The sequence below is a fragment of the Delphinus delphis genome, chromosome 18 (assembly GCF_949987515.2).
Source record: "Delphinus delphis chromosome 18, mDelDel1.2, whole genome shotgun sequence".
In the NCBI taxonomy this organism is placed as follows: domain Eukaryota; kingdom Metazoa; phylum Chordata; class Mammalia; order Artiodactyla; family Delphinidae; genus Delphinus; species Delphinus delphis.
This window is the reverse complement of record NC_082700.1, coordinates 12,118,055-12,143,131: the sequence shown is the minus strand read 5'-3', so window position 1 is coordinate 12,143,131 and position 25,077 is coordinate 12,118,055. Positions and strand designations below refer to the sequence as shown.

General features: G+C 37.9%; 1 protein-coding gene across 7 annotated transcripts in view; it reads left to right on the top strand.

Moving 5' to 3' along the window:
• Window positions 1–6,699: 6,699 nt before the first annotated feature.
• SPART (spartin) overlaps window positions 6,700–25,077 on the top strand; it is a 41,225-nt gene continuing 22,847 nt past the window's right edge. For 2 of the 7 annotated variants that reach the window (XM_059996038.1, XM_059996045.1), the window contains exons 1-4: window positions 7,055–7,206; window positions 17,365–18,176; window positions 21,878–22,075; window positions 24,300–24,455. In XM_059996038.1, coding sequence (XP_059852021.1) covers window positions 17,367–18,176; window positions 21,878–22,075; window positions 24,300–24,455 — 1,164 coding nt within the window. In that variant the 5' untranslated portion in view covers window positions 7,055–7,206; window positions 17,365–17,366. Of the gene's footprint in view, window positions 6,851–7,054; window positions 7,207–7,609; window positions 7,754–9,937; window positions 10,064–11,765; window positions 12,007–17,364; window positions 18,177–21,877; window positions 22,076–24,299; window positions 24,456–25,077 lie in introns of those variants that run through there. The other 5 variants (XM_059996040.1, XM_059996043.1, XM_059996039.1 and 2 more) reach the window with 5 other exon arrangements.

The window sequence follows — 25,077 nt, the reverse complement described above, 5'->3', positions numbered from 1 at the left end:
GCCTCTCTTTCCCTCCAGGTCTTCCTTCCTTCCTTCCTTCCTTCCCTCTGAAACAAATTCTTGATTGAAAGAAAATAACTTCACTCTTAATGAAGATAAAATTACATTTTAAAAAATTATTCAGGGCTTCCCTGGTGGCGCAGTGGTTGAGAGTCCGCCTGCCGATGCAGGGGACACGGGTTCGTGCCCCGGTCCGGGAGGATCCCACATGCCGCGGAGCGGCTGGGCCCGTGAGCCATGGCCGCTGAGCCTGTGCGTCCAGAGCCTGTGCTCCACAACGGGAGAGGCCACAACAGTGAGAGGCCCGCGTACCGCAAAAAGAAAATATATATATATATATATATTTATTGAGCACAACTATAAATAAGTTATTTCAGTTACTTTAGATAACTACCCTCTGAGGTAGGTCCTATTATCAAACCTCCATATTACAGATGAGAAAACAGGCTCAGAGTGATTAAGTAATAGCAACTGTGACATGAAGGTTGCTTTCAGCCCAGGCACTCGGATTCCAGAACTAGTGGTCCTAGGCACTCAGCTACAAGTACATGATATGTATCACCATCTTTAAAGTGGGGCAGGCACACCACTCGAGGCACACAAAGACTTTACAAGGATAAAGGAGTCTCCAGATAATCAATTTCCAGATTTTAATTTCTTATGTGTTATTTCCTAACATCTCTTTTCCTACTTTCATATCAAACTTTCATATTAGAACTTCTCAACAAAACAAAACAAACTCCTCCTACTTTGCATAAAAAAACACACAGCTCTCACCTCCCCAGATCTTATTCCGGCATTGCCCAGGGTGTAAAAATCTCAAAAATGCCAAATAAAAGGACAAGTCAAAATACTCTTTGAGGAGAAATCGCCTTTAAACCATCCTAAACCAACCTTAGGGCTTCCCATCTTTCCCTGTCTTAGACATCCATATTTCAAGTAAAGGCCTTAGAAAAGGAGGAGTATTTGGCGGGGGCGGGGGGGATGTTATTAAATCAGATATAGTGTAGAGTGTGTGAAAAAAATGGTAGTTTCATTTAAAGACCTCACCTGCCTCTTCCAATTCTTCACTATTTTTAGAGAATGAATGACTTTTTTTTTTTAACATTTATTTATTTATTTTGGTTGTGCTGGGTCTTAGTTGTGACAGGTGGGCTCCTTAGTTGCGGCATGCAAACTCTTAGTTGCGGCATGAGAACGCTCGGCTGCAGTGTGCATGTGGGATCTAGTTCCCTGACCAGGAATCCAACCCAGGCCCCCTGCATCAGGAACATGGAGTCTTAACCACTGCACCACCAGGGAAATCCCCCGAGAATGCATGACTTTTGAGAAGAATCTGGTGAGAACAAAAGACAGGGGAAATCAATTGGAAGTTATGTATTAGCAGCTGGTCTACAACCAATTGTTGCTAACTTTGGATGCCCAGGTGAAAATGACCAAATCAAATCACGCAAACATGCTAATTGGGCCAAGGTATACAGTGGTGCAAAGACAGTGGAAAGTCCCGTCTATGAAATGGTACGTGCAGATGGTTTAAGGTAAGTAAACCTGGAATTTATGGCTGTCCATGGAATGGCCCACTGGGCAATGTCAGTGTCAGCCATATAATTATCTAAGTATAAACTGGAGATAGTTCATAACGGAAATAGTTCCCTTTATGTGATACCTGGCATACCTTACTTGGTGATCTCAAAGGGTAGATCTGGACCCCGGGGTGTGTTCCTAGGTGATGTGGGAAAACCCGGGGGACTGGGTTGGTGGTTTCGGAAATCTCCATTATTTGCTTGGGTCTCATAGTCACTTGTATTCTTTTAAATTATTATAATAGTAAAGTTTAATACTAGATAAAAGCTCTGATTCTCATCAGTCTGTTTTGACTCTCTGACCCTTTTTATTTTTATCTCAGCAAGATATAATAAAATAAAAACAATTATTTTCTGCTAATCTCAAGTACCTCTTCAGCCTTAGGAGCAGGGGAAGATCCAGTTATGTGATGTTTGCTGTTTTTATAATTTGGGTGGACTTCTGTAAGAAAAAACAAAATTAGGAACAAAAGTGAGTATTTATTAAGAATATGAAAAATAAATCACCAAATTACAAATTTTACACCAAAATTACAAATTTGAAAAAGCTGACAAATTGTCCAGACATCACAAAATCCGGAAAAATAATATAAATCTTTTATTAAGTATTTAACATATCTCGTGATTCTTTTTTTCTTTTCTTGGCTCTATACTCATTACTTCTTCATATGAAAATGATTTTGTAATACGTTCCATTAAAAAAATAGAGAATTCGTTTTTTTCCTCGGGCATGGTTTATTAGGATAAGTTTTAAAAATATAGTACAGGAAAGTTTATTTCATCTTCACAATTCAATATTGATACTGTCATAATTTTTTACAATTGTCAAGTTTATAAGAGCTACTAATATAGGTTTCTGACTAGTCATTGATGAGACCGAAATTATTTGCTTATACTTTTACAAGTCTGATGACTGGAATAATTTTAAATAGATTAGCTTCTGGCCCCATGTATTTCAAACGTTGTTTCTCCTCCACCTGTCTTTTGATGCAGTGTGCTGTAGGATACATTCACAGAGCAATATGACCCTGAGCTGGCATCTTTATGTTAGGGCAACAGGTAAGCCAGCAGAGCAGGAATTTTCCTGGAAGTCAGTACTACAACAGGATGGCTAGCGATAACTTAATCATACACAGAATTGACTATAAACATATCTCATAATTATATGTACAACCAACTCAACTTCTCCTTACCCACATCCCAGAAGTGCTACAGCGATGTCAACACCAAGGACAGGAAGGGAGTTCAAGTGAAAGAGTCAGCAGTCTTAACTGATTGTTGATAAAATCTTTTTTCTTTCTGTGAGTTTTACTGAAACATATAAGTGAGCACATTTCAAGGGCTGCCTTGGAAGGAGCCTACGCAAGTAAAGGAGCCTGACAATTAACCAAGTAACACACATTATGGTGATCATTTAAAATACAGGGGTAATGTTTTCCAGGGGGTGCCAAATTAATCAAGTTATAGAGGATAAAACACAGAGATGAAAACTTCAACATGATTTTAGATTTTTGTGCATTTTCAGTAAGACGATTAAAACAGCTTATTGAGAATTCCAATTCTGGCATAACAGCATGACGCGCTCTGCAGACCACTCCTCAAAAGATCTAAAACTCCGTAAGAACAGTGAGAGTCTGTGGTATTAGCAAGAGCCATTCCCTCCCTCTACCCTCCCAGCTCAGCGAGGCAGAAACTCCTCTCCAGACTGGTACAGCACAGAGCACAGGGCTCCCTTGTGCCACAGCTAGCAGTGGGAGGGCTGTTCGCCTGGGAGGGGCAGGGCACCAGCATATCTCCTCCTGCCTCCAGCGACCTATTGCTGAAGCTAAGTTCTGGGTGTGTGGCAGAGAGGTGGAGGCTCCCTTCTTGTGCCCAGCCACCACTAGCGGGATGCAGTCACTACCTTGAGTGTGGCACCACTAAGGATGCTGGGGCCTCAGTGGTACCAGATGGTCAATCTTAGTAAAGTCTTTTTGGTGTTCTTCCCAGAAACTGAGGAAGTAAATAACTATACCCACTTGGTGACAGATATTTTTGCAATCAAGTGATTTCCAATTCTTTAATTTAAAAAAGAATGGAAGAAGGATCTATTGGATTAAAAAACAAATTTGAATGATATATTGTAAAGTGATTCAGGGCATATGATTTGGAAGTAGTTCGAAGAATTGAGTGACAATGCACTTATAAAATTCCTTCTGTTACTTCTGTTTTTTTTTAATGTGGACAGAGTTCCTCAGGCTTTACATTTTTAAATATTAAAAATAGAATAGAATTGATGCTGAATTCTGTCCCATTCTAGAAATAAATGATAATCATCTGCAAATAGATGAATTAATTGAGAAAAAGAGTTGCTTTCACCTCATCAAGATATATTTCCAATAAATATGTACTCTTTCTTCAATAAATATTTATCCAAATGTAGAATACATATAATATAAATAATTATCATAGTCAATGCGGGAGATATTTTTTAAACTGTTTAAAATATAATTTATATATCATAAAATTCACTCATTTTAAGTGTGCAATTCAATGAATTTTATTATACTTACAGAGCTGTACAACCATCATCACAATCTAATTTTAGAACATTTTCATCACCCTAAAAAGAAAACCTTGTGCCCATTTACAGTCGATTCCATTACTAACTCCAGACCTAGGCAACCAATAATCTACTTTCTGTCTCTTTAAAAAAAAAATCATTGAAACAGAAATATATGTCTTTGTCTGGCTTCTTTCACCGAGCATAGTGTTTTTGAGGTTCATCCATGTTGTGGTATATATCACTATTTCATTCATTTTGGGGATAGAGCAATATTCCATTGTATGGACATACCACATTTTCAAAGATCCTTTCATTGGTTGATTGATATTTGGATTATTTTCACTTTTTGCCTGTTTTAAATGATGTTGCTATGAACATCTCTATCAAGTACACTTGTGCACTTTGTGTATACAAGTATTTGTATTATTGTTTGTATTATATGTACTCTATTTCCAGAACAAGACAGAATTCAGCATCCATTCTATTTCAATTTTAATATTTATAGATGTGAAAACTGAGAAACTCTATCCACCTAAACAAACTAAATAAATAGGAGTGAAAAGAGTTTTATAACAGCATCATCACTTGATGTTTTGAACCAAGTAAAATGAAAACATATGTCTACACAGTCCCACCTATGAGAGGAGTTGCTAGGTCATATAGCAAGTCTACGTATAACTTTTCAAGAAACAAATTGTTTATCAAAAAGTGACTGCATCATTTTACATTGCTACCAGTAATGCATGAGGGTTTGAATTTCTCCACATCTTTGTACAACACCAGTTAGTATCTATCTTGTTTATTACAAACATTCTAGTGGGTAAGTAATGACATCTCACTGTGTTTTTGATTTGCATTTCCCTAAAGACTAATGACACTGAGAATCTTTTCATGTGCTTTCTGGATATTTGTATGTCTTCAGAGAATTGCCTATTCAAATCTTTTGCCCACTTAAAATTATATTACTTACCTTGTTAATTATTAGGTTATAAGTGTTCTTTGTATGTTTGAAATACATGTAAAATATGATGATTTGAAAATATATTCTCATAGTTTATAGGTTGTATTTTCAATTTCTTGATGGTGTCTTTTGAAGAGAAAATGGTTTTAATTCTGATGATGTACAATTTACCATTTTTTTTCTTTTATTGATTATATTTGGGGGGGCCATATCTAACCAGAATAAATAAATATTGGGATAAAATTTCATCAAGTGATATGGAGATATGAGTTTAAGAAGAAAAGGAATGATGTAAAATTTCCTCCTATTAAAGAAAAGCTTGTTAATATAGTTTTAAAAACTGATGATGGATATAAAATTATCTGGTATTTAGGTTCCACTGGCTACAATTCAAAGTTACGTAACTGTTTCATTTTAGAATGTCAATTTACAATAAAACAATTTGCATCCCTTGCAACTCTCTAAGTGAGATGAAAAATTTTGATGCTCCATCTAAAAATGAGGGAGAAGGTACAGAGTCACAGTTTTTCAGAATTCTTTTTAAGGTGTGTAAGAGCAAAATCATCTAAAACCAGTGTGTTAAAGTATACAACCCTTAGAGGTTTTTCTCTTTGGGATGGCTGGCTGTTATCTTTCTGAGACTCCAGAGAACTACCAAGTGGCACTGCCAGATTTTAAATTTAAAAGCCTCCCCCCCAGTAGTCATCCAATATTCCCCATCATTAATTAATTTTGATTGAGGGGAGTAACAATTCATCTGGAATTAAGTCTCTGCCATCCTTAAAAAAGTCACTTAGTCTTAAGAGCTCAGGGCACATCATATATATGTATGTATACATATGTATATAGTTTTTTAAGGCAGGTCTATTCAAGAGTATAAAATCTGACATCTTTTGACTGAAGAAAAACATACAACCTAAAAGTTTCAAGATTAAGTTTTATTCAGGGCTCTTACTAAGGACAGTTGCCTGGGACACAGGAGTTCTGTGGGGCTTTCTGGTTTTGGTTTTGGGTTTTTTGTTTTTTTTTTTTTGCTTTAAAAATGTGGTAGAACATCAAAAGATTACCGCTAATCACAAAGAACAGACGTCTAAAGTTCATGATCTTAGTGCTTCTCTCTATATGGGAAGATGCAAGAGTCTGGGCTCATTATTCCATAGATATGCATCTTTACTATCTAGGGCCAGTATCCAAAGCATAGACCGCTTTCGATTTTTCTCCATCCTAAACTCCCCTCAGGGCTTATGGGCGGGGGCAGGGGCTGTTGCTTTGGCTTGATCCTTGTAGGACCGGAAAAGCAGGTAGCATTCCGTGTCCACACAGCTATGCTATCTTACTAATTTTAAAGAACTTCTGAAGAAAAGTAGAGTATGTTTACTCTGATCTTCCCCTGTTAGCTTTCCATAATCATAAATGGTATCGGCACACTTGCTATTTAACCTTAGGAATCAAGAATTTAACATTTTTTGCCGTGCTGCTACAGACTTCTGGCGCACACGGCTCCCCCTAGCCGTCAGAGCGCTCACGGCCCACCGCTCTCGCCCACTCCCCCCAGCCGCCTGGGGTCCGCGGAGAGCAAGAGACTGCGCAAGCGCGGGGCCGTCGACGTGGCCGGGAGACCATGGTTGGGGGTCCGCGCTGAGCCGCTGGCTCAAGTGGTTGTCTCCGGGCCTTCCGCCCTCCAGCCTTTTCTCGCCCTAGAGTTTTACGGGACTCAGGGGTTCGAAGTGGACTGACGTCTCCCCAGAGACCATTGAGAAGGTCAGAGTGGACAGAATTTAGGCTGGGCAGGCGGGGACGAGTCCCCCGGGCAAAAGCCCGAGTGGGCCTCCCGTGAAAGCCGAGTTGCGCGGGCTGCGCGCTCGCGCTCGGGTCACGCGGGAGCCGGGCTGGCGGGCCGGGCGGCGCGGCAGCGTGACGTGGCGCGCGGCTCCGGAGGCTTTGTCAGTTCCGGCGTGCGGGCGCCAGTGTGCGGGGCGCAGGGAACCGCGGAACGGCGGGCTGGTCCCGGCTGAGCGCTCGGCGGCGGCTGCGCCGCGTCTGAGGGAGCGGGCGCTGGGCTGCGGCCGGGGAGCTCTTCGGCCGGTGCCGAAGCGCCCGAGGTCTGGAAGGCACAGGTGGGGCTGCGGCCGGCGGGAGGGAGTCGCCCCTGCGCGGGCCCCCAAGGCGGGCGGGTTTGTGCGAGCGTCCCGAGCCCGCGGGCTGGCCGGGCGAGAAGGCCGCGGCCCCCAATCCAAGTCTGGGAGATGAAACTTTCCGGGAAGGGAGCAATTTTGGGAGAGAATAGTCTGAGAAGTTGTTCTTAGTTAGCCCCCATCGCATAGGTTTATGGAACCTTCGCACTCCCTACTTCCTCTCCTCTATTTACTGTTCTGTCGCAGAGCGCCGCCTTTCTCGCTGCATCTCTATTGATCAGTTTTTGCTGCCCCACCCCCGGTGTTTATGTTGGCTCTGAGAATCGATTATTCACCGTCACCCAGCGCTTACAGCTTCGTGAAAGTTCGATAGTCTTTCTTTCCACAAAGGTCAACATTAGGAACGGATAGCTCGCGCGATTTTACTCCTTCGAATACGATTGTTCGTGTTTATTAGGGATTGAGCACTGCAGCAGGTCCCTCCGACTTCATTTCTGTGTCTGGAAGAAGTTTCTCTTGGAATGCGCAGGTTCGTGACACGGCATTATTGCGTTCCCGTAGGCCTGGCACAGTTCTGCAGTCTCTAATTGTAATGAATTGCTTTACTCTGACTCTTGAGAATGCTCGAGATTTGCCTTAGTGTATTGTAATTTAACGGATTTGCCTTCAAGATTGTTGTTGCCTGTGAAATTACGTTGCCTTAAATATATAGGGATTCAGCAGTTTTCTTTGAAATTTCCAAAAGCAAGTCAAAAAAAGGTAATATAAGAAAGCCCCCCCATTATAAATGGAACTATTTTTTTATTCGCTCTCGTTCACATTAAAGGACCTCATTTGGTGACTTTATATGAAACGTGTTTGAAATAGGAAGCTTTTATGTGCGTCGTCTCTTAACCTGTGGGGCTTTCTGAAACGTCATTGTGTGTAGTTCCTCTAGCAAGCCAGAGTAGGGTGGGATGCTACAGGAGGCAGTTACAGACAGGTCTTTGGAAGAAATTCCTGCTCCTTTTTTTTTTTGTTTTGTTTTGTAAAGGGCCAGATGGGCGGGCATTAGAGCAACTTCTGATGCTCCTTCTAGGGAGATGAGTAGCAGTATTATTAAAGACTACTAGTGATGTTGACCGTTAACATGATTGTTATTACTTTCAGTGTTTATGGGATTGAACTAAGTCCAAGGGTTTGGTTCAGAATTTAACCTTTGCTCCTCAGTATTTTTTTTAAAGCGCGCACGCACACACGGTTATATTTGAAACAAATATATTTTACTTCTTTTATTAGAACGTTTAAAAAATAACTTAAATATGCCATTGGTATCTGGAGACAGCTTTTGGTTGTGATTGAAGATGGTTATAGTGGTGTAGGTACTGTTTTATTTAATACTTCAGATTGACATTTCAAAGACTTTTTCTGTCCCCAACTTTCAAAATTCAAGCGTCAAATCATGTAATAATAGATTTTATCTTTTCAAGACACTTGATAAACACTTAACTATGGTTAAGGATATGATAGACATTGTTTTTTTCTAAAGTCACCATCGTATAGTCCTAGTCCAGTGAAATGCATTTTCTCAGAGGCTACTGATAATAAAGCAAATCCCAGAACAACGACAAAATAAAAATATAATATTTTAGTACAGACTTTTTTCTTTCTGTGTTGAGATTCCCAACTGCATTTCACGGGAAAGATACACAGGCTCTTCTCCCTGCTAAATTTTTTTCTCTTCAGAGTAGAGATGCCCAGCAAGGAAGGCTGTTCAGCAGCAGCTGACCCATGGAATCACACACCCCCACCCCCATGCACACACGTGTGTGCACACACATGCCTGCCTTCCCTTTGAATAGCTCTCCCATTTCCTTCAGTGACACATTATTTAGGAAATCTTTCAGCACACTATGTGAAATAAGCTTTGAAATAAAGATATATGCAAGGTCATACTGCTTCTACCTAGGGTTCCTTTATTGTGCCTTCTTTCTACCTTTAAATGTTATCTGTTTTTTTAAGGCTTAAGAGGTAAGTCTACCATGAAGCACTCCAAGTACCTTTCACACCTCCCTCACTCTGCTAACTTGTAAGCATAGCAGGAGGTTTAGCTTTGGAATCAGACATTTCATTTCATTTTCTTGACAAATATCTATTGAGCCTGTCTCCTTGAATCTGTCTCTTCCATTTACTAGTTCATTTACTAGTTCTTGAGCAAGCTGCTCAATATTTGTAAATGATTTTCTAAATCAGATCAAACCTCCAAGGATATGAGGAGTAAATGGAGCGTAGAACAGTGCCAAGCACATCCTAAGAGCTTAATAAGAGGTAGTGAATTACGGTGCTTCTAAGCGCCACAGACCATGTTTATTTTGTGTTTGCAATATAATAGTGAGTGGCTTTAGAACAGTGTTTTTAATTTGCTTGCGAACCCCCAAAATAATTTTTGTAAAACTATCCCCCTTGCACATGATAGGTTGTTTTATAATGTTTTACATCATACTTTCAGGTAGTTGGAAAGGACGCAGTTTCCCACGTGGTATAGATACTGACATTTCAATATAAAATTGATACATCACTCAACTGTATCTCAAGGAGTATCATATTGCACTTTTATAGCCATCACCATCAGTTTTAAAAATACATGGTTTTTTTTTTTTCCAGTACGCGGGCCTCTCACTGATGTGGCCTCTCCCGTTGCGGAGCACAGGCTCCGGGTGCGCAGGCTCAGCGGCCATGGCTCACGGGCCCAGCCGCTCCGCGGCATGTGGGATCTTCCCAGACCGGGGCACGAACCCGTGTCCCCTGCATCGGCAGGTGGACTCTCAACCACTGCGCCACCAGGGAAGCCCAATACGTGGTATTTTACACAGTTCCTTTTTCTTGAAATTGTACTTTGATTTTTACCCACCCCCACTGGATATTATCTTAATGTAATTTATTTATGCCTGACAGCTTTTTATTCTGTCGTACATGTCTTTAATAAAAATATTTGTGTAAGTTGAAACTAAATTTTAAAAATTTCCTTTAACTGTAACTCTAGGAGTTATTTTTCTTCTGGATTGAATTATTACAAGTAGTAATAGTTGGTCAGAACAGTGTAATACCTGATGGATTTTGACAAAGAATAAATATGAAAAATGGAAGTTTAGTGGAAATTTATATCTTAACGAGATTGATAGTTGGAGTGGTGCCTCAGTTGAAATTGACACCTCTGACTTTTTTGGGCTGTTTCATAGTACCATGCCTTTCCATTCTGGGGAATACACCATAGTAAAAATAGGAATGAGTGAGAGGTATTTTTGGTAAAGTTTTGTAAAGTGGGAAGATTGAAAGGAGCTTGGAAGAGGAAAAACAACAGTATGATAGCTGAACTGCAGGCATATTCCCAGGGAGGTCAGTTTTAGTGAGGAGTACTAAATGGAAGTACAGGGATCTGCAAGCCTTTTTCTTAGGATTATATATGTTGTTGCAACATGTTCCTTGACAAATCTTCACGTGCCCTAGGGGTACACATTCCCTAATTTAAAGACCATTTGAGCAGTGGTTATCAACGGGGGATGATTTTGCTGCCAGGGTACATTTGGCAATGTCTGGACACATTTTTGATCTGTCACATGGCGGGTGGAGGGTGTGCTGCTTCTGGCAGCTAGTAGATAGAGATCAGAGTGTGATTAAACATCCTACAGTGATCAGGACAGCCTCCCATAACAAAGAATTTTCCAGCCCAAAATGTCAATCAAACCGAGGTTGAGAAGCCCTGGTTTAGAGGATTAGTTTTGGAATCAGACTATTTAACTCTATAACCTAGGGCAGTGGGTTAGTAAACTTTTTTTGTAAAGTGCCAGACAGTAGATAGTAAAATATTTTAGGCTTGTGGGACACATATGATCTCTGTTGCATATCCTTGTTTTTATAACCCTTTAAAAATGTGAATATAATTATTAGCTCCAAGGTCTTTCAGGAACATGTGATCTAAGGCAGTTACTGCCTTCAAACCTCAATTTTTTTCCCTCTGCAAAGTACTAGTGATAGTAACAATGCCTCAGGAGTTGTTTGTAAGGATTAAATGAGATAAACATCTAGCATAGTCTCCAGCACACATTAAACGCTCAATAAATTGTGCATTGGTGGTAGTGGTATCCTGTAGCAAGTAGCAAAAAAGTGGGTGCCAGGTCACAGTGTTGTTCAAGACCCTATTCAAATCAATTTGACAAACTTAAAATGCTGGTTAAATTCCCAGATCAGCTCACAAAAGCCTGTTTAACCTCTGCTGTCTTGCTTTCTGAACTCTGAGCCTCCTTGTACCCTAAGGGACGTGGAGTGCAGAATTCCTGTCCCCTGGTTTCTAAGGGAAGATCTACTGACATTCTATTCTAAAGACGGAATTCCAGGGAAAGGAAATTTGATTTTGATAGGGGATTCAAGGTAGGGCAAGTGAGGTCTGATTATGGTCAATTGTATATGATGTTTTCTAAATTGGAGACTGAATATATATATTCTCTCGACTACTATGAAGTCACTGCATGATAAAGCTAACCAATGGTTTGTTTCTTTTTCAGGTTAGAAAGTATGGTTAGGCCAGTTTTGGTGATGCCTTTATAATGTAAATTGTTGCAAAAACAGCCTTATTCTGTTATTATAATTTTTAATGAGATCACAGGAAGACAGTCTCTAAAACTGCAGTATCCACAGTAGGCACATGTGGGTATTGAGCGCTTGAGATGAAGGTACCTGGAATTGAGATCTGCTTCAAGCATAAAATACACACTAAGTTTCAAAGACTTAATGCCAAAAAATAAGGTAAACTATCTCATTAATTTGCATATTGGGTATATGTTGGAATAATATTTTGGCTGTATTTGGATAAATAAATAGCATCATTGAGATTTCTTTTTACTTTTTAAATGTGGCTGTTAGAATATTTTAAATTACATATGCAGTTAACATTATAATTCTGTTAGACAATCTGCTCTAAAGCTTCAGTTTACTTTTTAAAAATTAGTAATTAATTTTTTATCCTGTACATATTATTAAGAATTAGATATTTTTACAAGACTTGCAGTGAAAATCAGAGGTCCCACCCTCCCAGCCTCATCCCTTACTCCCAAAGGCAGCATGTTTCAATTTTCTTACCAATTCTTTTGGTCTTTCTGTCTAAATCTGTGAACAGGACGCTTATATTGCTACTTTATTTTATTTTTCAGTTTTAGGCATTGTCCATTAATTTCCTAGTAGGAAAGATGAAATTTCAGGTCTTCCATCCTGTACCACAGGCACAGAAACTTTCTATCCATCCATCTTCCCATCTTCTCAGTATGGTTGTATTATAATTTTGCTTGTATCAAGATTCATTATTTACATTATTATGACATTAATCAAAACTGAAACATGATATACATGATTACTTTTCTTTCTAGCTCAGCATCTTGTTTTCCCTGCAGTTAATAATTGTCTTGATTTTTATTTCCTTAGTTTACCATGTACTTATCACTGATTAAACCCTGAGTCCTCCCACAGTTATTTATTGGGTTGGCCAAAAGCTTAGTTTGGTTTTTTCAGTAAGATGGCTCTAGTAGCACTTAGTTGTCTTTAACTTCATTCAAAACAATTTTGTTAGATTGTGTGTGACAGCTGTCATATCAGCATGCATTTTAAAAAAGACTTATCAAAATTGGTGAATTTTAATATTGAAGATGGGAGAAAAAAAGCAACATTTTTGGCATATTATGGTTATTACTTTAAGAAAGGTAAAAACGCAATGGAAACCCACAAAAAGATTTGTGCAGTGTATGGAGAAGGTGCTGTGACTGATCGAACGTGTCAAAAGTGGTTTGCGAAGTTTCATGCTGGAGATTTCTCGCTGGACAACGCTCCACAGTCGGGTAGACCAGTTGAAGTTCATAACGATAAAATCGAGACATTAATGGAGAACAATCAACGTTATACCACGCAGGAGATAGCTGACATACTCAAAATATCCAAATCAAGCATTGAAAATCATTTGCACCAGCTTGGTTACGTTCATCATTTTGATGTTTGGGTTCCACATAAGTTAAGCGAAAAAAACCTCCTTGATCGTATTTCCGCATGAGATTCTCTACTTAAACGTAATGAAAACATTCCTTTTTAAAAAACAAATTGTGACAGGTGATAAAAAGTGGATACTGTACAATAATGTGGAAAGGAAGAGATCATGGGGCAGACAAAACGAACCACCACCACCCACACCAAAGGCTGGTCTTCATCCAAAGAAGGTGATGTTGTGTATATGGTGGGATTGGAAGGGAGCCCTCTATTATGAGCTCCTTCTGGAAAACCAAATGATTAATTCCAACAAGTACCGCTCCTAATTAGACCAACTGAAAGCAGCACTCGAAGAAAAGTGTCCAGAATTAGTCAACAGAAAACACATAATCTTCTATCAGGATAACACAAGACTGCATGTTTCTTTGATGACCAGGCAAAAACTGTCACAGCTTGGCTGGGAAGTTCTGATTCATCTACCATATTCACCAGACATTGCACCTTCGGATTTCCATTCATTTCTGTCTTTATCTCATAATGGAAAAAACTTCAGTTCCCTGGAAGACTGTAAAAGACACCTGGAACAGTTCTTTGCTCAAAAGGATAAAAAGTTTTGGGAAGATGTAATTACGAAGTTGCCTGAAAAATGGCAGAAGGTAGTGGAACAAAAGGGTGAATATGTTGTTCAATAAAGTTCTTGGTGAAAATGAAAAATGTGTGTTTTATTTTTACTTAAAAACCAGAGGCATTTTTTGGCCAACCTAATAGATCTCTTCTCAAAACTTAAGAACACATTAGGTATTCTATCAATTTTAGTTGCTTGAAGACATCTCTGGAGTTCTGTCTTCTACTCCAGTAAGAACTGGTTGCGCAATTGTCATCTGTGAACTGCTGTCATCAGACTTGTGATTCCTTTCATCAAACAGAGAATCCAAGAAAAAGAAGGCGTAATATCTGAGCAATCACTTGGCTGGGTTTGGAAGTTATTTTCACTCAGAGTCATGAATTAATTATACTATTTTCTTCTAACTTCTGTTGGGTTTAAGAAGTTCCTTAGCAATCTTATTTCTCTATTTATTTATTTATTTTTATGGATAAGCCCTTTTAAGATGGTACCTTTGAGCCTAATGTTCTGAAATTTCATGGTTGTGGGGTTTTTTTCATCCTTTGTTCATGGGTCTTTTTAATCTGGGATTTTGTGCTTTCCAGTTCTGGGAAATTCTTTGAATTGTTTCTTCAGCTCTTCTATCCCTGATATTTTTTTTAATCTATTCTCTATTTCTGGAAATTTTGTTATTCAGATGTCAGACCTTCTAGACTGAGTTCTCTCTAATTTTCTTGTCTGTTCTTTCCTATTTTTCATCTCTTTGTCTTTTTGCTCTGCTTTGCAGAAATTTTCTATAATTTTTAACCTTATATTCTCATCCCTCTACTGAGTTTTTCTTTCCAGCTATTTTGTATGCAATTTTTAAAAGCTCCTTTAGTTCTTTGTCCTTTTTTGTATGTGTATATCCTGTTTTTATTTCATGGATGCAGTATTTTCTTTTTCTTTATGTTGATACAAAGGTTTTTGGAAGTGTTCTTCTCCCTGCATATTATCCATTTCAACCAAATTGCATTGTTCTTATTTTTCTTTTCTTTCATATTAGATGTTTTCCTCACCAGTTTTCTGATTCTTAGCTCTCTGCTTATGTATAAGATTGGGGCACTAAAATGTTAATTGGAGACTCTGGGGTAGAGCCTATCAGCCATGGCTTCTCTGAAGAGTTAGTTGCTTGGACAGTTCCTGGGGGAACTCTCAGTGTCACTTTCTTTAGGTTTTTCCTCTTGGTGGTGGTCAGATTTCTCAGAGAAGACACTATAATCTTTTTTCTGGAGTGGTACCTATCTGCCTGAACTCTAAGACCCAAGTTGGGGAGAAAAGGTTGAAGGTCTCAGTATTCAGTATCTAATTTTTCATCGTCCTGCTTTTGATACTTACCCTTAATCATGTCTGATAGTTCCTGTCCTGAGACATTTTATTTTATGCTCTTTTGAATTAAAATATCCAGTCTTCTTTCAGGGCTGAAGAGAAATAGTGTTTTGGGGTGCTTGGTATAGGAGAGATCTAAAGGTCTACTTTGTAAATTAGCTTTGAATCAGTCCTTTTTTCAGCTCTACCTCTACTCCCTCTTCCAGAGGAAGATTGAATCCCATCAGTTCCTGTGCCTTTCGGAGGTTCTGTGATGAGATATAAATGGGGCTGTTTCTCTGGTTTCCCGATTGACAGTGTAGGCTTCAGCTTTCTCAAATCTGTTTTGTGAGTTACTACTTGTCTTCCTCCTTTTTCAGAAACAAAGCCCTGTTGACTCTTCATCCTCCCTCTTTGTGAGTTACGGCTTTGTTATTTGTTTTATAAAAGGATATAATAAGGTGCAATATAGTGCACTAATCTTAATTAGATTTACAGATTTTTTTATGTATGTATACACCCATGTAATCACTCAGATCAAGATAGAGAGCATTTTCATACGCTGTAAGGTCCCCTCGTGTCCCTTCCAAGTCTATACCAACACCTGTAATCATTATTTTTGTTTCTATCATAATAGACTAGTTTTGCTTGTTCCTCAACTTTACCTGTAAAATCATATAGTATAGTATAGTAGTCTCAATATGAAGTCTTTAGTATGTGGCTTCTTTTGTGCAGTTGGTGAGATTCATCAGTGTTACAAGCATCAATTAAAAAAAAAATCCTACGTATTACCGCATAATATAAATATGCCACTATTTATCCCTTCTCCTATGGGTGGGCATTTGGGTTGTTTCGATTTTTTGGCTTTTGTGAATAAAGCTGCTGTGAATATGATTGTACATGTTTTTGGTGTGTATATTCATTCATTTCTCTTGGTTATATACCTCTAAACGGAATTGCTGGGTCATAGAGTGGGTGAATGTAGCTTTGGTAGAAATGCCAAATTTCCATAGTGGCTGTAGCATTTTTCACTTCCACCAGCAAAGTATATGAGAGTTCCAGCTGCCATCTTCTCTAACGCTCGTCAGTCTTCAGTTTCAGCTTCCTGATAAGTATATATAGCTGACCCTTGAACAACAGGGGATAAGGGGCACCAGTCCCCACACGATCAGCAGTCCCTCTGCTGCTGTCTCTGCCTCAAACACAAAGGAATCGATACATGACTCATCCAAGGGCAGGAAGCTGAAACAGTTTGGATAGAAGCAGGATGCAGACCCCAGTTCTTTTGATTCCATGTAATGTGATCTCTAATCAAACACACTTTCCCCCATACTTAGTTAATTTAAAGAGCTGTAAAATGAAAATACAGTACTGTATTTACTGAAAAAATCCTTGTATAAGTGGACCCCTACTGTTCAAGGGTCAGCTGTAGTCATATTATGGATTTTAGTTTCATTTCCCTGAGGGGATCATGTGTTGAACACCTTTTCACATGTCATTTAAATATCCTCTTTCGTGAAGTACCTGTTCATGCCTTTTTCTCATTGAAAAGAATGCTTATGCTTTTTTCATAACCTTGTAAGTCATTTTAATGGAGTTTTGGGAGGGAACAGGGCTAACTGCATGTGAGTAACCTGCCGCCTTTAAGTGGAATTTGGGTACTTTAAAGCTTCACTTAGATCATTTTTTTTTCTCATTTCTGTCCTCTCCAATGTACGATTCAACCTCATTTTTAATTAGCTACTATAATCTGGAATTATAATGAATTTTAGAGTAAGACTTTTTTGTTCCGACCTTAAAGGTACAGGGAACTTTTATTTCTTGTAAGAAACTAGAACAAGAAAATTATTCAACAGATGTGTTCTGGCTTATTCTCTTATGTTTTTTAATTAAAAAGATATTTATCAGAAACTAACACCATTGTAAAACAGTTATACTCCAATAAAGATGTTTAAAAAAAAAGATATTTAGGACCAAGAGTATTATTTATTTATCCATTCAACAAATACATATTGAGTGCTTTCTCTATTGTCAGATCTAATAATAGGCTTAGGGAATACATCAGTGAACAGGACAGACAAGCAAGGCTCCAATCCTCTGAAATATATTCGGGTAGGAGAAACTGATAATAAGTAAACAAAGAGCTAAATAAGGTAATTAAAGATGTATTTCCTGTTTTGCAGAAATGGAACAAGAGCCACAAGACGGAGAACCTGCTGAAATTAAGATCATCAAGGAAGCATACAAGAAGGCCTTTTTATTTGTTAATAAAGGACTGAATACAGATGAATTAGGTCAGAAAGAAGAAGCAAAGAACTACTATAAGCAAGGAATAGGGCACTTGCTCAGAGGAATCAGCATTTCATCAGCAGATCCCGAACACATAGGTCCTGGGTGGGAATCTGCTAGACAGATGCAACAGAAAATGAAAGAAACACTACAGAATGTACGTACCAGGTTGGAAATTCTAGAGAAGGGTCTTGCCACTTCTCTACGGAATGATCTTCAGGAGGTGCCCAAGTTATATCCAGAATTTCCGCCTAAAGATATGTCCGAAAAGTCACTGGAGCCTCAGTCCTTTAATTCACTTCCTCAGCACAATGAAGTAAATGGAAACACTTCAACTACAAGTACAGAATCAGTTTCTACACCTAGTACTTTTTCCTTACCATCTCAAAGTCATCCATCAGAAGCACCTCCTGCTTATACTCCTCAGGCTGCTGAGGGTCACTACACTGTATCCTATGGAACAGAATCTGGGGAGTTCTCATCAGTTGGGGAAAACTTTTATAGGAATCATTCTCAGCCACCTCCTCTTGAGACCTTAGGGCTAGATGCAGATGAGTTGATTTTGATACCAAATGGAGTACAGATTTTTTTTGTAAATCCTGCGGGGGAGGTTAGTGCACCTTCATATCCTGGCTACCTTCGAATCGTGAGGTTCTTGGATAATTCTCTTGATACAGTTCTAAACCGTCCTCCTGGGTTTCTTCAGGTAAGCCAAAGAAAAATGTAAACATAATTTGAAATATGTGTAGAATATATAATTTTTATTTGTAAATATTTATAATGTGTCCAAGACAGTAAGTGCAAAAAGATTATTATAAATTCTAGTTCCTTTTTAAATATATTTCATGAAATTTATGAGCCTTGAGCATCTATGTTTGTGTTTGATAGCCTTTCTTTTTCCTTTTCTTTAGATGTAAACTCTTGTTTTAGTACTGAATTTGTGAATACAGGACCTGAGGGAAATCAGAATATTCATCCTTAACTTGTAATTTTTTATCTGAAGAAGAAACGTAATAACTTTGATTTCATAAGGGATTTATGTAACTCATGTGTGAATGTATAACTGTAAATTTCTGTACATGTCAAGCCCCAGCTGAGGGGCTGAACTGGGCTAGATCCAGTGTCTGGAATAGTGGTTCTCAACTAGTAGGAATACCTGCCACCCCCAGTCACCCCATCATGGGATATTTTGGCAGTAGTTGGGGACATTTTTGGTCGTCACAACTGGGACTGGGGAGTGTGCTATTGCCACTGGCATATATGGTGGGTAGAGGCCAGGTGTACTGCTAAACATCTAAACAGGATCGCTCTCATCAATAAAAAAATTAACTGAAAATTTCAGTCATGCCAAGGTTGAGAAACCCTGGTCTACAAGTAGAGACTGTGAGGATCATCTAAGATGCAGTTCTAACTTTCCAAGCACATAAATTTACCAGGATGCCCTTGGTCCAAGAACAAAGACTGGTGCTAAGTAAAAGTTGTTGTTAGGAAACTTGTGGAATTTGTAAGGTATTCTGAAGGTGATGGTCCAATATCAATCTGTTTTTAAAAGAGTGGACATTGGCACAGGGAGGTGGGGTTCTAGAAGTAAGGATTCAGTATACATTGGGTATAACAAAAGGGTTTGCATGTAAGGGAGATGACTATTTGAGCAAGGCAGGTGCTTTTATCCAGAGTCCAGATGATGTGGTTTAGTTACAGTACTAGTTATCCAGATTTATTTTCTCTCTTGGTATATTCTATTTTCAGTTCTTATGCAGCTTATACATGGAGTCAACTTGAAGGTTGTTTAAAGATAGTTGGAGACTTACTAGGGATGTATGAAGGAGATATTTTGGGGCATTGTTGAAAGGAAAACTTCATTAATGGACAGGAAGAATAGTGTGCATCCCATAAGTTATTTTAAAAAAGAAGCCTTGAGGTTAAAAAGAGTAGGCTTTTTGACTGGCATTGGGAGGGGGCTGATAAAAGATATAATACTTTCTGCTGATCTGGTAATAGAGTAAAAGTGGAATTTAAAAAACCTTTGGGGCCTGGGCTACTGGAGGTGCAGGGAGTGAACATCAGAAACATTCTACCACATGTAGAATGAGCTCATGAGCTCAACCATTAAAATGACTTGTTCTCTAGTAAAAATTTATTCTTAGTTCTTTTAATTTTGTTTTTAACCTTTCCAACATCTCCTATTTTGAGTCCTAAATAAAACGTAAAATTGTACCCAAAGTTTGAGTCTTTTTAAGGGGCTCTCATTTACATGTATTCGGATATTTGTAGCAGTGTCCTTAAAGAGAGTAACCAGGTGTTTACTGAATTTTTTTGTTCTAAAAAACAAACATTGAAACAGCTAAGTATTAGAAGTTAGATGTAATTTTTTTGTTGTTGTTGTTTTTTGTTTTTGTTTTTGTTTTTGTTTGCGGTACGCGGACCTTTCACTGTTGTGGCCTCTCCCGTTGCGGAGCACAGGCTCCGGATGGGCAGGCTCAGCGGCCATGGCTCACCGGCCCAGCCGCTCCGCGGCATATGGGATCTTCCCAGACCGGGGCACGAACCCGTGTGCCCTGCATCGGCAGGCGGACTCTCAACCACTGCGCCACCAGGGAAGCCCTAGATGTAATTTTTTATGCTGCAAAAAAATCACTGTTGCTTTATTTAGGAAATTAGAAATTAATTTGGTTTTAAATAGGCAGACTAGAATTCTGTGGCTTCTAAAAACTATTTTTCTCTTGACTTTAGTTTTAATATACTTTTTAAACCTGTTAAATTTATAGTCAGTTCATAGGGAACTTGGACATGAGATTGCCCTCTGAAAGTGAAACTGGGAGAAGTCAGCCTATGGTGGATGAGCTCACCAATCTGTAATAATCTACCCTGAGAAAGGTCTATAAAGTTTTATTTGAGAAGATTAGAGGATACTCCATTTCAGTCAAGGTGACCAGAATTGTAGTTAATCTTAGAGAAATCATGGCATAGTAAAAGAAACCTTTCCCAATCTTTAGTCATTTAAGTATAACCATTATGATTTTTTTTTGTTAAATCCAACACTTGTTATTCATATTTTTATTTAAATGTCTCATTTGTTAATTTTTTCCTAAACAATAACAACTGTGAAATTGAGGGAAAGATACCGTATTTTTCCCTAATACATTTTAAAATATGTTGCTACTCAACTTTAGTTTGTACATTACTTGAAGTCATTTTGTATTCCACAGATGGTTATATATCATACTTTGGAAAATACAGTAATCAGTTTTATTGTAACTTGTCTGAAGTTTGACTTTTATAAAAGTTGTAGAGTGGCTTTTGAGATGACTAAAAAAAGAGAGAATCCATTAAAAAAAAAAGAATTTGAAAATGTTTGTTAAGCACTTTCTAGGAAAGAGTCAGACTTGAGTGCTTGATCCCTGCACATTCGTATTCTGTTGGTCAGAGATGATGATAGTATACCGGGATTTTCCATCGTTTATATGAAATATTTAATCCCATTGACTCATGTTTATTGCACAGTATTTTGATAATCTATTGTTCTCCCAAGTTTCTTAATATTAGGAAGAGAGTGTCCTGGGTGAGGGGTGAAGTTATATTCTGGTCACTCAAAGAATAATGGAAATGAATAATTTGGGTATTCTGATTTAAACTTAGTTTCTTCTGAATTTAGATCTCTAGGAGGTGAGCTTAATTAAGTCTTATTGTGATAATCTGACGTCGCCAGATGACGTTGCAGGGCAGCTTTGTGCCATTTTGATTTAACTTCACAATAGATAGTGAACCCATAAATGTAACTTAATCTTCTTGCTCTGTCAGATCAGGTTGGGTTTAGTTAAAAGAAAATTCAACATTTTGAATGCTGGGTTTCTAATTAAAATAATTGTTTAGTTTCTCCCATGGCAGATAGCATGTGCTTAAACCCTAGCCCCACTTTTTGGTTGTTGACTCTGAGCAAGTTAACCTCTCTGTGCCTCAGTTTTCTTGTAGTTAAAATGACAACACTAACCAAGATGATTAAATCAGTAAATACATTTGGAGTACTTGGAAACAGTTTGATTTTATTTTTTTCCACAAAGGGATGTCTAATTTGAATAATAAAGAAAATCTTAATTTACTTTGACCATTTATTTAAAGCTAGACTCATTATTGGTTAACAGTGGGCTGTTTAAGGGCACCAGTTTTAAGACTGTATAATTAGTGGAGCAATAACATTTTTAGCACAGTTCCTGTGAGTGTTTTGCAGGGAGATCAGACTAGCAAATGGCTGATTTTTATTGGGGGTTTGTCAATGCTAATGGTTCTAGAAAGCCTTGTAAAATGCATTTCAAACTTTAAAATGTGTGTTTGCTAGTATAACAATATTTAAAACCTCGGTGAAAACGTAGTTCTATTAATTGATTTGTTTTAAATTAACCTTTTCAGGTTTGTGACTGGTTGTATCCTCTAGTTCCTGATAGATCTCCAGTTCTTAAATGTACTATAGGAGCCTACATGTTTCCTGATACAATGTTACAAGCATCAGGATGCTTTGTGGGGGTCGTCTTGTCTTCTGAATTACCAGAAGATGATAGAGAACTCTTTGAGGATCTATTAAGACAAATGTCTGACCTTCGACTCCAGGTAACTTGTGCGATCACCTTCAGGATGTAAACCTACTGTAACATAAGCACTTCTGCTTTTAAAGAAACTGTAATAAGCTCTAATGTGATCAGAGTTAGGAAACTGAGAGTATATAATTTGCTTGTGTATTCACAAATACAAGTTGGGAATTGGCTGTAAATAGTGATTAAGATTGTGGTCTCTGGAGTCAGATTGCCTCTGTTTGAATTTGAACTCTTCTGCTTAATAGCTGTTTAACTCAAGCTGTTGATCTTCTCTATAGTTTAGTTTCTTTATCATAAAGTCAGGATAATGGTAACATCCACTTCATTGGGCTGTGATGAAGATTAAAAGTTAATACATTAAGGCACTTACATCAGTGCTAGCAAGTAGTAATGTTCTGTGAATATTTGCTTTTGTTATGAACACTGTCTTACTTCTCAGTTGGGAAAGTGGGCCAATGGGACTAAATGGTGAAGTGACGGTAATTTCAGCATTAGTATCTGGGTAATATTGGACATTTTAGGGGTATGACTTGAGGAACAGGTTTTGTTTGAGGGAATTGTCTTTGTTCTCATGATGAACGAAGGCAAAATAAAATGTGATTTAAAATACGGTTGGTCATCCTGTGAACTTGCCTTATTTAGCCCATTTCCTCTGCCCACATGCTGATCTGTTATAGGGAGTTGAAATAGAGTATAATGGAGATATTTTCTTTAAGTGTTCTTGCCCATCCTAATGTAGGACAAGAGGGGGAAAATATGTTTGATTGTGAATACTGACAGTTATCTGAGGTTGAAGGAGATTGACAGCATGGTAGTGTAATCTTTTATTTTCTCTTTCAGTCAGCAGATACTTAGAATTCATTATTTAACCTGGTTCTATGTTAAATGATGGGGTGGGAAGAAAGAACAGAGGAGGCTATAAAGATACATATATAACAGCTCTTATTCTTGAGCACCTTACAGTCTGTTGAATAACCACAGTACAGTATGAGAGGTGATGGAAATGAAAGTGAAAGGAGGTCTGGGAGGATTTCACAAAATAGTTTCCTTTGAGTTCAGTCATGAAAGATTGGTTCCTTTTTTCTGAGGAAATAGAATACACTTTTAATCCATACCTGTATTAAAAAATTAAGATCAGAGGTGGTGGGAGCAGATCACCAGCTAAGTGAAAGGTCGGAGAGTCATCTCAGCATTACGTTGTAAGAACTATATATGAGAATGACCTGGTGATCAACATGTTCTTAAATACTAGATATTTAAGCTGCGTTAACAAAACCCATGACCCCCATTCAGAAGTCTGTGTAGCCTCGATGTGCTTAGGAGAGGAGTTTACAAAAGCAGCAACATGGTCAAATGGATATGGATTTAAGTCTAATAAGCTTTGCTGTTTACTAGCTGAATGAAGTGACATTCCTTAAGTATTCCAGACCTTTTATGGAGCTGTTTCTCCCTTTACCCCTACATTCATTTGGCCTGTATTACTGGACTCTAGGAAATAAATTAAACTGACCTTTAGGTTATATATTTACTTCCTCTGTTCAGTTTTATTTTTTTGGTTGAATGTTATTTTTAGTTTTCTGTATTGTCCTAGAACTCCAACAGTAAACAAAAGCTAGTTACTAGCTATACTTTTGATTTGCCTTTACTCTTAAGCATTCATTCAGCAAAGTGTACGCAAGCAGATTATCTTTAGTGTTGAGTGCAAAAATGGAAAAACAAAATCAGCCTTCCAACAATGCAGAGTAGTTAAACTGGACATGAGGTTTGTTAATTGCCTTTATTTATTTATTTTTGAAATTTTGAATTTAATTTATTTTTTTATACATTAGGTTCTTATTAGTTATCCATTTTATACATATTAATATATATATGTCAATCCCAATCTCCCAATTGTTAATTGCCTTTAAACTCATTTAGTCTTGTATGTGTTTTCTAAAACTTATAATTTATTGTTTAACTAAATTCAAATGTAGCTGCATCTGATTTAACGATCACTTGTACCAACTACTGCTATAAGTTTATCTCTTGTACTTTGTTTTTTTGAAATTTGCTTTAGGCCATATCCTGTGAGCCAAAGAACTCAAACGTTTGAGGTTTGGTGATGAGATAAAAGTATAGAGAAAAATTAGTAAAAGTAGTTGTAAAACACTGTCATTTGAATAGGTATATTATTGGAGCATGGTGTACTGTAGCTTAGAGGAAATTTGAATTTGAGCTAAGCTTAGGCCTTTACTCCCTAGGCCAACTGGGACCGGGCAGAAGGAGAAAATGAATTCCAAATCCCTGGAAGATCAAGATGCCCCTCTAACCAATTGAAGGAAGCCAGTGGCACTGAAGTGAGACAGTTGGACCCAGGCAGTAAGGATGTGCGTCATAAGGGAAAACGGGGGAAAAAGGTTAGTAGAGTAAGTGAAAGATCAACAAGGTATGAGTGTGTGTTCTATTCTAATGGTACCTTTCACCAGTTTAAATTATTTATAAGATCCCCATTTACTGAAGCAGAGCAACTTGCAGATTCACAAAGTTATCACTGGTAAAATAATTATAATCAGCTTTAATATTTCCCTTTGTTATTTAAACTGTTTTAAAAGGTAATCTATGTTTGGGGGGATAGTTTTTTGCAACTATTTGAAAGATTTTTATAATTACGTTAATGATGTGTATGCTTTTTTGTTTTGTGTTATTCTCCACCTTCCTATATACACCAAGATCTTGGGGCTAGGTATGCTTTTCCTTACACTACCATTTGTATTCAGTTCCTTATTTCTTCATTAATAGTCAACAGAACAGAGAAAATGGGCTTTTAAAAAAATACACTTAGTAGTTTCTCCTTTCATTTCTTAGATTTTGTGATATGTTCCAAATGGTAAATTTGGATTAGAGTTTAGGAAATATTTATTGAGTACTAGAAAGATGAGCATAGTGGGAAAAATTTTTAATTTCTTATCTCAAAATACTTCCCATCTAGTGGGGAGTACAGATTAGCAAAGAGATAATTTCTACCCAATGTGATCATTA